This window comes from Arachis hypogaea, chromosome 7 (genome assembly GCF_003086295.3).
Source record: "Arachis hypogaea cultivar Tifrunner chromosome 7, arahy.Tifrunner.gnm2.J5K5, whole genome shotgun sequence".
NCBI classification, from domain to species: domain Eukaryota; kingdom Viridiplantae; phylum Streptophyta; class Magnoliopsida; order Fabales; family Fabaceae; genus Arachis; species Arachis hypogaea.
The window spans coordinates 78642429-78655822 of record NC_092042.1 but is presented as its reverse complement, the minus strand read 5'-3'; the positions used below and the strand labels follow the sequence as shown (position 1 = coordinate 78655822).

General features: G+C 33.3%; 1 protein-coding gene across 1 annotated transcript; it reads right to left on the bottom strand.

Annotated features, from left to right (window-relative positions):
* Positions 1–9182: 9182 nt before the first annotated feature.
* On the bottom strand, positions 9183–11373 carry LOC112701659 (uncharacterized). The gene is made up of 3 exons (XM_072198641.1): positions 10979–11373; positions 10390–10494; positions 9183–9739 (listed from the first exon to the last, which is right to left on the bottom strand). Exons 1-3 carry the CDS (start codon positions 11362–11364, stop codon positions 9247–9249), a joined length of 984 nt encoding a protein of 327 aa, XP_072054742.1. The 5' UTR covers positions 11365–11373; the 3' UTR covers positions 9183–9246.
* Positions 11374–13394: the final 2021 nt, after the last annotated feature.

Sequence of the window (13394 nt, the reverse complement as noted above, 5' to 3'; positions counted from 1 at the left end):
TTGGCTTAGTCTTAACTACAACCACCCAAATAGACTTGCATGAACTTGGATAAGGCAAATAGTATACCTGTTGTTCATTTTGAGGTAGTATAAAAGGATCGTAGTGCCTATATTTCCTGGTTATATTAACTTTAGTGATATCGTAGCCCTTGTGCTTTCGTGTTTCTTGTCTCGAACTTGGATCATACATTCACATTTAAACATGCACACCTTGTACATAATGCAATAGAAATACTATAATTCAATTATATTATGCAACACACCAAACCAATCAGAATGGATCCCGCCTAAATTCCCATGAATCCAAACTCTGGCGTTATCTGTTTTCTTTCCAATCAACCATTGTAAGGTACGGAACCGGTATTTGTTAACATTGTAAATCCAGTAGCTAGTGGCCTTATTCATTGGGCTCCAACTAAGTTCAACTAGTTCTGAATCTATTGTGTCAGTTAGCTGCACGCTCACATATTCTCGGAACCAACGTGAAAAATTGTTCAACGAAGTCTCTGGATTTGCCTCTCGAAATAACCTATAGGATAGAATAGGATAACAAATTTTTAATTAAATTACGAAGCTAGTAAGTTACTAATTGTAATATTTACGAAGACTTAAAAAACTCACAAGGTAGGGTGAAATTTGGTCACAGTTATGCAACACATGCAGATATGCAGCGTCGATCTCCTTCTACTCTATCCAATAGTCACTGCCCGCACCCATTGCAGCTATTTATGACAAAAAAAAATTGGGTATGTTGTTCAACTTAACAAGGATTCTCCCCTCTCATCATTTCTTGTAATCATTGTTCTACATGACTCAACATGAGACAGAAAATAGAAAGAGCAAAATACGAAAGTTTTCTTAGCCAAAAATGCCTCGCAGATGGTGCCTTAATTCAAGCTCTGTTATTTACGGTGCACTTGAATGAACCAATCATCCTCTCAAATGGGTACATCCATCGAAATTGGGCCGGCTCACATAGTATTACTTTGTACGATAGGTGGACTGCTAAATATTCCATAACGTTAAAAAAGGATGGAGAGAATATTCTCTCTAGCTTACAAAGTATGATGAGAATGTTCTTGTCCATGACTGTGAGGTCATTGATGATATGTTTTGTAGCACATAAATCCCTAAAGAACTCACTTATTTCTATAAAGAATTTTCAGATGTTGGTTGGAGGTTTTTTGAATGCGATCGGAAGCAAAGACTCTATGAATACATGACAATCATGACTCTTCAACCCTGTAAGTCTATCCTGTCACACGTTTGCACACCTGCCTAAGTTAAAGGTGTAACCATTAGAAAATCTTAATCTTCTAATTCACCTACAAATATTTTGTCTCTACTCCTTCACTTAGAGAGAACACCGCCTTTGCTTTAGCCCACCGCCCGTTATCAAGTCTCTTTAAGTTCAGATTTGGCCGCCTGCAAATGTCCATAAAATCGAGCCTAGCTTTATTGTTGTCATTTGTTTGCTCATCGTCCATTACTATGTACATGATATTATCAAACACGTATTTTTTCAATGTGCCTCACATCAAGACAATGTCAAACTAAGTTGTCTTTCTAATAAGGCAACTCCCAAAATATACTCTGTTTAGTCTAATTATACTCCCTGCCATATCCTGGAGGTCTTAGATCTGTCCCGTTATCGATGATTCGTGGGATTTTTATGACACACTGCCAAACTTACCTAAATCTAATCAGTACACATACACCGAAAATACTTAACAATACACATAAATATCTTAGTTTTACACCAAAATTCACTATAAATACACAAAAAAATTGAATACTGCATTTTTCTTTTTTTTTCTTATTTCTTTCTTTTTTTTAGTTGAATGAATGTAGGTTCAACCTCTTCCAAGTAATTTTGCAGCATTATGTATTTTTTTTCTTCTTCTTTATTTGATTTTTTTGTTTTGTTTTTATTCTTGTTAAGAGAGTAAAACAAGAAAAAACTTGAGAAGGCACAACAAGAAGTAAAAGATGAATAAGAAAAAAGAAGATGATGATGATGATAAAAAAGAAGAAGAAGCAGCAGCAGAAGATGAGGAGAAAGAACAGAAAGAGATTTGAATTATGCAAAATTTATCAGTACAAATACACCAAAAATTCTTAACAATACACATAATATCTCAGTTTTACATCAAAATTTGATACAAAGACACAAAAATATTTTCTTTAATGCTATATTTTTTTCTTTTTTTTTCTTATTTCTTTTTTTTCTTTTAGTTGAATGAATGTAGGTTCATCCTTTTCTAAGTAATTTTATAGTATTATGTGTTTCTTCTTTGTTTGATTTTTTGTTTTTATTCTTGTTAAGAGAGTAAAACAAGAAGAAACTTGAAAATATTCTATGGCAAAAATTTTGGATCAGGCAACATCATCAATATGGTAAAAATTCTACAACAACGACGATAACGATAAAGACAATACGTATAAGAAGAAGACGACGATGACTATAACAATGATAATCATGATGATGAAGATGATGGAGGAGAAGGAGGAAAAGGAAGGAGGAGAACAAAGTCCAATGAGAAAATAAGGAGGAGGAGGAGGAGGAAGTGGTGTTGGTGATGACGATAACGAAAGAGAAAAATAACAAAAAAAAAAGAGAAGAAGAAGAAGAAGACGAAGGAGTGATGAAGAAGAAAAAGAAGAACGAACAGTAGGAATGTGTGAGTATAAATGACTTGTTAGGAGTTGAAACTCATTTTAGCCCCTGAAATTTTCAAACGGCCTCAATTTCGACCCCCAAATTTATAGTCACGCAATTAACACTCCCAAATATTGGATCGTTCTCCATGTTTGCCCCTGTAGCTATCTCTGTTAATGGAGATCTGATGTGGCACATTAAGTTGATATGTAGAAAACCCTAAAATGACGTCCTTTTATGTTCCCTTCCAATTTTCACTCAATGCGACGTTGTTTAAGGGCTTCTTTGGGTTAAAAAAGTTTGGTGAACATATAGATGAAGACATAGAAGTAACTTGACTCTTCTTTTTCATTCTCTTTTTCTTCTATTATTCTTCTCCACATTTTTGTTCTTCTCACATGTTTGACTATGAGAAAGGAGAATCATAGTAACATTCATCGTGTTGGACTGCTGGGTGAGGTTGCTGAACAACTAGCATTGTCGCAGAAAGAAATGACGAAGATCAGGTTAAGAAGTGAAGTTTTATTTTTTTTCACAAATTTCTTGATACTCTGTTCTTGGCTTTTGTTTTAGTTTTTATATTGCATTGTTATTGTCAAAGCAAGGTGCTGATTATATCTAGGGCATTGGAAGTTGTTGCATGTGAATGATACTAGGGTTTTTTTCCTTGCTGAAGAAGAGAATGTCAATTATATCTTTTGTTGTCTCTGGATAAATGTTATTATGTGTGTGTTATTGCTTGTGTTTAAAAAATTTATCGTTTGAAAATGAATGATGAACTATTATCCTGTTTGGAGTTTGAATTCAGTTAAGCCAGTATGCTTTGTTTTTTGAAATCATTGTTGAGATTTTTGTTATTTTGCAATGTAGATGGATGATGATGTAACAATTGTCATTCAACATGGAAGAAATTTTGAGACGAAAGAAGATGGAGAAGTGGTGTATGTCAGAAATCAAATTGAACAGTTGTTTGGACTAGAGGAACATACATTGGACTATTCTCAATAAGAAATTACTACAAGGTTCTAGGATATGAAAACTTGAAGGAGTGCTGGTGGCTAGCTCCTGGGAGGCCCTTAAAGACTGGATTGAGAGCACTCTCACATGAGAAAGGGCTTTTGGAGATGTGCTTTCACGCAAGGAATAATGAAAGTGTAGTGCATGTGTACCTTGAGCATAAAAATTCTGAACATAAAGGTGATGAGGTTCCACAACTAGTCTCGATGACCCCCAATCCAAAAACTCCTGTATCTGACACCACCTCAAATCCATATTCATTCATGTATCCCAAACACACCCTTTGAACAAAATATTATCAGATTCCCTGATGCAAACTCTGTACCCCTAGGCCAGCCGAACTCTACACCTCCAACTCAGCCCAACTCTGAACCTCAAACCCAGCCCACCTCAAATCATCTAGCCTAGCCCACCTCTGAACCTCTAGCCCAGCCCAAGTCAAAACCTGTAGCCTAAACCAATTCTTCACCTGCAGTCCAACCCACCTCAAATCCTACACCCTAGTCTACCACCTCCACACCTCCAGCCCAGCCTAAATCAATGCCTCTTTCCAGGCTATGTTCTTCTAAACCAAAAACCAATAAATCTAAAAAGTCTATTCCAACCACCACTACAAAAAAATCTGCAACAAGTGTCAAAAAGAATTCAAAGTCTACCCCAAAGAAAGGTGATGTCAAGAAGGTAACAATACCACCACCAAAACGAGTGACACGATCAACTTCAAGATTTACACCCAAAGGGAAGAACGCTATTGGTGAGGTCCCTACAATGACATTAAGCAGTGACAGTAGTGACTCGTATGAGAGTGTGAAAGATAAGCTCTATAGGGCGAGGCTTTTGAGAATTCAAGCGATGATGATTCTGATTCTGAAGTTGCTACAGCAAGAGCCAGGGAGTTAAAAATGAAGAAGAATAAGGCAAAAGGTAAGATATGTCTGGAATACTTGTGTGAAGAAGATGAGCTGATAGTTCAGAATTCTGATGAGAAAGTTGATCTGGGTCAAGTGATAGAAAAAGTCAATGAGGTCCAGCCACCATATGATGCCTTTAATGCATACCACGATAATTCCGATGGAAATGATTCATGGAAATCTGAGGAAATGAAGACCCCACCTATTTTAGACGAAGAATCTGATGCGGATGATGACGATGCTTTTCCAATGTTCGTGGAGGGAGAAAGATTTGGAGAGCTAAAGTTGGAGGTCGGGATGAAGTTCAATAGCAAACATGATTTATTGAGGCAGTGAGGGAGTTCACCATACAAAAGGAGAGGCAAATCAATTTTAAAAGGAATGAGAGTTATAGGGTGAGAGCTGTTTGCAAGTACAAGAAGGAGGGTTGTAAGTGGGTTGCATATGCCTCTATGGATCATGAAGAGACTTGCAAGCAGATGAAAACATTCAAAAATGACCACATATGTGCAATGAGGACTAAAAGTAGGGCAACAAACAAAAAGTGGCTAGCCTTAAAGCTGGTAAAGAAAATAAGAAAATACCCTAACCTCAAGCATGGAGAAGCGTCTGATTACTTCAAGAGGAAGTGTGATCTTGACTTGAATAAGTTCTCTCTAACTAGAGCCTTAAGTAGTGCAAGGAACATTGTATATGGGGATGTGACAGCAAAATACACACTTCTCAGAGACTATATAGAGACACTACTCAAAAGTAACCCTGGATCAACGGTTAAAATAGGAGTGAAGCCACAACCTGAAGGAGAACCAACTTTCAAAAAAATGTACATATGCCTCGATGGATACAAGAAAGGATTCAAGACTAGGTGTCGACCTCTAATTGGGCTAGATGGAGCCTTTTTGAAGACACACTTTGGAGGACAAATACTAGCCGCAGTTGGACAAGACGCCAACAACCACATATATGTAATCGCTTGGGCTATTGTAAAGGTCGAGAACAAATACAATTGGTGATGGTTTTTGGAGCTTTTGTTGGTTGATCTGGGTGATGTAGCCTCTAACAACTGGTGCTTTATGTCGGACATGCAAAAAGTAATATTTAAGCTTTAAAAATTTTGACTGCAACTTTGGAAAACTGTGTTGGGACATAATTTAAATTTAAGAGATCAGATAGAGTCTTAAGTGTTAGTTTGAGGGGCTTAATTGGGGCTCGATAACATTAACTGCTAACTGTTCTACATATTATGGCAGGGATTAATTCCAGCAGTCCGTGAATTGATGCCTGGAGTGCACCATAGGTTTTCTGTGTGGCACCTGTGAAAAAATTTTAACAAGCAATGAAAAGAGTAAGAGTTAAGAACCATATTATGGAAATGTGTAAGAGAGATAACTAGGCATAGCTTTGAGCAGAAGATGGAGAAGGTAAAGAGAAAGAATGAGGTGAACAAATGGCCGAAGAAAAGTTGGACCAAGGCATACTTTAGCCATGCTCCGAAGCTGGATAACATTTGTAATAACGTGTGCGAGATCTTCAATGCAAGGATAAAGGAATATAGGGAAAAGCCTATACTCACTATATTAGAAGAAGTACGAATGTTCGTGATGAGAACAATTACAAAAAATAAAGTGAAGCTGCAACACCACATTGGCAGGTTACCTCCTATTCAAAAGAGTAGACTAGAGAAGACAAGGAAGGAGTCACAAAAATAGCGTCTGGTGTGGTGTGGTAATGATGCTATCATAGATTTGAGATTCATGGGTGGTCAACAAATATGACTGTTGACTTGGGAAAGCAGATATGCACATGTAGATTCTGGCAGATCACAGGTATAAGATTATTTTTTTTCTTATTTGGTAGTAGTTATAAAATGTTTCATATATACATTTGAGGTCTCATTGTCAACTTTTGTAGGAATCGTAACTTTGATTGAAATAAATGTGTTAGGCATACAATTTAGCTTGGAACAAATTCTGTTTTGATTGAATATAAATTGTTTGTTACTGAACATCCTCTCTGATTGGATGTAATCTGAATTTCAGGCATGCCATATGTCCACGCATGTGCTGCAATAGCTAGACTCAATGGGAATCCTAAAGACTATTGTCACAAGTGGTTGACAATAGACTCATATAGAAAAATATATAAGCATTCCTTGAATCTCATCCCTGGACATACAAGTAATGTAGGAGAAGTCTCAGTATAGTAGGCCTCAAGCTCCCAAGATTCGGAAGAAGCCAGGTCCTTTGAAGAAGAAACGACGGAAGAATTTAGATGAAGAGCCTTCAGAAAGTAAGAAAAGTAAGACAGATGCAACAAAACTAGTTAGAAAGTACAAGGAGTTTTCTTGTGTTTACTGTAAGACAAAATGTCACACGAAAAGAAGCTACTCCCACAAAAGAGCTGATGACATTGCAGCTGTCCTTACTGCTGCTGCAACAGCTGTAATAGCTAAGAAGAAAGAAAAAAAATTTAATGCAAATGGAACCATAGAGGGTCAATCTGCACAAGATGGAGAAGCAGAGGGTGACCCTGTTCCAGCAACTGATGTTGCTACTTTTGAGGCCCCAACAAATGCTAATACTCCTTCAGAGATTGTGCTATCACAGGCACCTTTTTCACAACCAGATAATGGAGATCAGGAACAAGTAAGAATCTAATATGCCCTATTATTTGTGTTTTTAACGTTTATTTTAAATATCTATTTAATTTAATTGTGTATTAAATTGATGGGGACTTGTATTCTACTTGCAACTATAGGTAACTCCTGCAACGAGGCCTAATAAATTACAATCTAAGATGAAAGCATCTCCAGTCCCAGGATCAACAAGTGTTGACCCATTGTAGGGAGTAAGTACTGCAACATCTTTAAGGATGACTGAATTCATGAAATTTGTCCCAACACCAGGAGTGAAGCCAACATTCAAACCTCCTAAGAAAAAATGAATGATGTTTAGTTGTGATGGACTATTATAGTTAGGGTAGTTGTTTTCCTAATTATGTTTATCTTGTGTCACTGGAACATGATTATGTGTGTCCAAAAACTTGACTATTTTGTTGAAGAATTTTTAGATGTATTTTGTTCATGACTTTCTGGATATTTGTTCAGTTATTAGCAAGCAATGCTTTTGAATATTCATTATGAATGCCCTTTTTTGGACCCTAAATGTAGACACTTTATTCCAGGTTTATGAATGATACCAGTATGCTTAATACTTAGCTTTACTTCTTCACTGTTGTAACATTACATATGTACCAGAGGAGCTAACACCATGCTTCTTTTTCATGAAAATCTGAATACAATGCTTTCATTTACCCTTAAAGTATACACTTTTAGGTCTACACTTTTAATCAAAATTTAATCATACTTATACCATACATTACAGTCACAAACATACCTAAACAAATAACCAAACTTAAAATACTAATTCATATTTTCAAACACCTATTTTCAACTTCCATTGAAGTAATTATACATGCTAAACTCATCTTCCAACTATCATCACTGCTTGTAGGTTGTGTTTTGCCCATTAAACTCTATTCTTCTTCGCCATCTGTCCACATAAAGAAACCACACCACATTCTCCCAGAACTCTGCCAATTTCACATCAACTAATAAAAAGAAAGGATTTTAAGATTACTCATCAAACAAAAGTACCAGTAGCAACACATTGAAGAAGAAGAAGACGACATTGATAACTTACATTATATTTTGGACACTCATAAAAGGGTCTCTCAGGATTGGCATTCGTCCCAGACCATCGAAGCACTGGACATATTCCACAACCACACCAATTAAAAATTTTCCCCAATCTCCTACGAGTAAGGTTTCTCATAGAAGCCCCATGAGAACATGATCGTGTAGAACTCCTTACAACTTGACTTCCTGAACTCATTATTTCTCCAGCAAAGTCTTGAACGTATTGGGAAAAGAGGGCAGCAAATTTGGGTTTTATCATCTATGGAGGAGTTAAATTGAGTTCATTCAACTTTTGCCACATTATTCACTCATTACACATCTATATTATGATAAGTTAGGTGCCACGTGGATACACACTTTGTTAACTTAACGTGCTATATCAAATTTTCGTTAACAAAGATAGTTACAGGAACAAAAGTGGGACACGATCCAATATTTGAAAGTGTTAATTGGGTAACTATAAATTTGAGGGTCAAAATTGAGACCGGTAAAAAATTTCACGAGCCAAAATGAGTTTCAACTCAACTTGTTAGACTTATTTAATTAAATGACTTGTACTAGAAATTAATTATTAATAAAAACACTTATGAGAAACTAAACCATATCATCTCGATTTAATTTATTAAATCTTTAATTTGTCTTAAAAAAAAACCAACAAGCCAAACCAACGAGTGAAAATCCTTGGGCAACATCTTAATTATTATACAAATTTCATAATTTATTAAGAAAAGTAAAACTTATATGCATTACACAACCGCTGTTTAATTAAATCTCTACAAAAGGGGGAAAAATCTAACGGAAGAAAGATTCTTATTTAATTAATTAATTTTGCTTTTGTCTTCTGAATTTCAAATAAAACTCAACTCATCATTTAATTTTCTTAACAAACTCTCCTAATAGTTAATTAAGAAACCTAAATTCTATTGAATCTCTGTTCCAAGCTGACGTCACCAAAAGTCTTCTTAAATTTGTTGACCATAACATGCCAAGCCATCATAATCCAATAAGTCCCACCCTAAAGCATTATTGTCAAATTGAACCTTTTCATCAGTGGAATATAGCATAGGATCATGATGCCTAGAATAGTCGAAACCAAGTTCTTCATAGACACATAATGGGTGGTAGTAATCTGATGAAGATAGTAATAATTGGTTTTGTGAGATGAAGTTTTTTGATTCAAAAGCTTGTGATGATGAAAATTGGTGTTCTTTGCTAGGTGTAATAATAACATTGCTATTATTGTTATTATTATTATTATTATTGAAGCTAAGGAACATAGAAGATTCGGAAAAAGATTCAGATTCCAAAATTGTTTCCTCATTATAAGTGATGCTTTTGCATATGTGATGACCATAATAGCTTGTTCGGAACAATGGTGGATTGTCTTGAATTTGTTGCACTTTTTTTGTTGCTGGGCAACCTTGATCATTCTTGTGACTGCACCTATAATAATTCCTGCATGCAACAATTTTATTGAATCATATGTTTATTTTATTAATATACATGATTAGGTTATAATTGAATTAGGAATAATTTGTTTTTCTAATAAATGTTGCTTTAGTTTACCTGTTTCTCCATTAGAAAATTACGTGTGGTTTGATTTGTAATTTTATTTTCAATATTTTTTATTTTTAAAATTTTATGAATAAAAAAATAAAAAAATAAAAAATAAAGATAAAAAAATGTTTTATTATTTTTATTATTTTTTAATAAAATTTTAAAAGTGAAAATATAAACCAAATTCACTGCAATATTATTAAGATACATTTATGTTTGAGTATATATATATATATATATATATAATATTAATTAATTTAATTAGTTAAAAAAATATGTATTATTTTTAAAGAAAATGATTAATAACCCTAGTATTTTGAAATGAATGGTACAAATAAAATTAAGAATTTAATTTTGATGCATTGTCAATATAAATAAAATAATTTTATATATGTATCTAATTATTAACGTTTTGTTGGCAAAAATAATTAATTTTTACATTGATCGTATGAATAGTTATCCAAGAAATAGATGCGATAACATTTTATTTTTCAGTGCATTAAAATTAAATTCATAAAATTAAAGCTGGAAATTTCATTGAAGAATACCTTAGGTATTTTGAATTCATTGTCATCTTTTGTCCATATTTTCTCCATTCATGTCCATCTTCAATTAAAATTGGACTGTCCTTCTCCCATGTTGGTACAGATGATCTTATCAAATTCAAGACATATAAATTTGGGTTAATTAAGTTAGTAAATAAATTCTTGTTTGTTTTCTTTTGAAAGCCTTCGGAATCAGATATCATTAACCTAAAATAAAATTGAACCCGAATATTGTCTGGGACTACATTAGTACACTAACCTAAAAATTGAAGAGACAAAACATTTGTTTGACATAAGAGTTTTTTACTTAGGAAAATATCAAATTAATGAAGAAAACACCCGTGACAAAATCATATGAGAGGCATATATATCATTTCGGATAAAAATAAAAGACAATACCATAATAATTAATCATCAAGAAGCTAAGAGCTATTGAGAAAATCTGTACATATAATTAAAGGGACTCAATAAACTTTTGATTGTTAACATTTTTAAAAGGAAAATAATATGAAAATCAATAACATACATAAAGTAATTATTTGATATATATCAATATATATCTACACCCTATAATATATGATTATATTCTTACTTTCTTAATCGATTATTGTTTGTGTGATGAAGACTCGGAGAAGAAGTAGTAGAAGAGAAATCTCTGAATTTTGTAGAATCAAAAACCACCCTTCCATCGGAGAAAACATCATGATCAATAGCATCACTTTTAGTGGTAGTAGTAGTGTTCAAGATCAAAAGGGAATTCGTGAATGATCTTAGTACTTGATGCACAAGATCTTCAGCATATGGTAATAGTACCATTAACCCTTTATCATCATCATATGATCTATTTAGATAGTGATGATTATTGGATTTGTTATTATGAGCAACAAGCACTTCAAGCAATTGATTCGCCATGTCACGCCCTCTAAGTAGCTCTTGTTCTATTATTGCTTTTCTTCCCCTTGAATTTTGATTCTCCATATTTTTTGTGCGTAGTGGCAGAAATTAAACCCTCACAAAATTAGATGATGAGAGAATATGAAAAGTATATATAGTGGAACTTTGATTAATGTTCTTTTTATATAGTGATGATGATGAGAGGCAAATAGTGTTGATGAGCTAAGTAGTTTAATTGGAGAACACAGCCAATGGGCTTTTGCCACGTATAGGTAGGGGGGAGAGAGAGAGATTTTTCTCTTGTATATTGCAACTGATGTGTTAGCCAGGAGCTTGGATTCATAGGTTGTTGCTTTTCATGGAAATGCATCATGATGATGACGTCATCATTCTTACTTAGTGCTATACGTGATTACGTGTGTTTGAAAATTTATTTAATTTTTTAATTTGTTTGTAAATAATACATATATTAATTATAATAATAAATTATATTATTTTAAATTAAATAATTTATATAATAGTAATTTATTTATTATTATAAATATTAAAATAAATTATAATTATTTTTTATTTAAATTTTAATATTTAATGGGATCACACTCGAATATAAATAGTGATCTCAAGATTTTAGTCTTTAACATATCTCTTTTTTCATCAAAGAGTTGTGATTCAATCCTATTACAAATATAAAAAATTTTTGATAGAAAAAGATCGATCAAAGAACTAAATTTTTTCAACCATTCTTATGAGTATAAGTATATTTTTGTCCTATAATATATATTTTTGATAATTTAATATGGATGATCTGAATTGATAAAATTATCTATTCTAACCAGATGTACACAAAAAGGACGATTTTGCCCCCAATTTGAGGCAAGGCAACTATTCTTGTTCAGTCAAATTAAACGGATTAGCTAGTAATTGTATTATATATTTTTGGGAGAAAACGTGTTTCTCATTGGTTTTATTTTTTAATTTTTATATTTGAACTCATGGTTAAATTTTAACAATTGACAAAGACTTAGCTTGAAATAATCAATAATATTAAAATTAATTAATCATAGTAAAGCTTGATTAACTTTTGTTTTAACCTAGTTTCGAGATTATTATTTTCCGGATTTGTCCTCCACTAATCAAATAATGCTTTGTGTATCCAAGAACCTATTATGAAATTTTAATGGAATTCTGACAATGAAGTCAGGACTGGTTAGGATTAATTAATAGTAGTGATGAATATGAAATTAGTTACTTTACCTTTAGTAGTTTTGATTAGATTGTAATTTGAATATTAATGGATCCTAATATTACTTCTCTGAGGCTCCTTATTATTTGTTTTTATTTTGCATGGATCCATCAATTGTAATATCTGGATATGATTTGAAGCGTGAGAGTTTCAAGGATTTTATTATTACATAGATATTATATAGATCGTTACATAAAGGTTACAAAGATGGCTTTATTAATAAAGATATTTTTCTAAACGAGACATGACCTAAATATAATCAATTTATTATTTCATTTAAAGTGTGGCTATTGTAGTAGTTTTTCTCCTATTAAGTATCTATACATTTTTGCATATCAAACATCATGACTGTCATCTGATTTGGAAGCAAAGAATTGGTTACAATTAGTTAGGAGTGAGTAAAATTAGCTGTGTAGTTTGTTAGGATTCAGTTAGTTGAGTAGAAGCTGAGCTGGCACTTGAGGCTATGAATGGCTCAAGGTATATGTAGTTATGGTAAGTTAAGTAGCTTGTGGTGTGAGTAATAGATTCATATATATACGTCACAATTGTTTGTGATCTCTCTGATTTTTCTGTAATAGAGAAAAAGCTTCTTCTCACTCTCTGTAATCTTCTATTTCCTCATTCTCCTCTTCCTTCTTCAATCTTCAATCTCCAAGATTAAGTGTAAGCTCAATCTAATTAAATTTATTGGAAAAGTCTAGGGGGCCAGCAGTTTTGTTGAATTTTGGCCAGCATTTAACCAGCAGAGAAAGGTGAGCCATTGGATGAAATCTCACACCATCAAATCATCATTGATGGCTAGTTGATGGCTAACAATCACAAAAATTGCTGGCCCCCTAGCATTGCTCAAATTTATTTTGAATTTGGT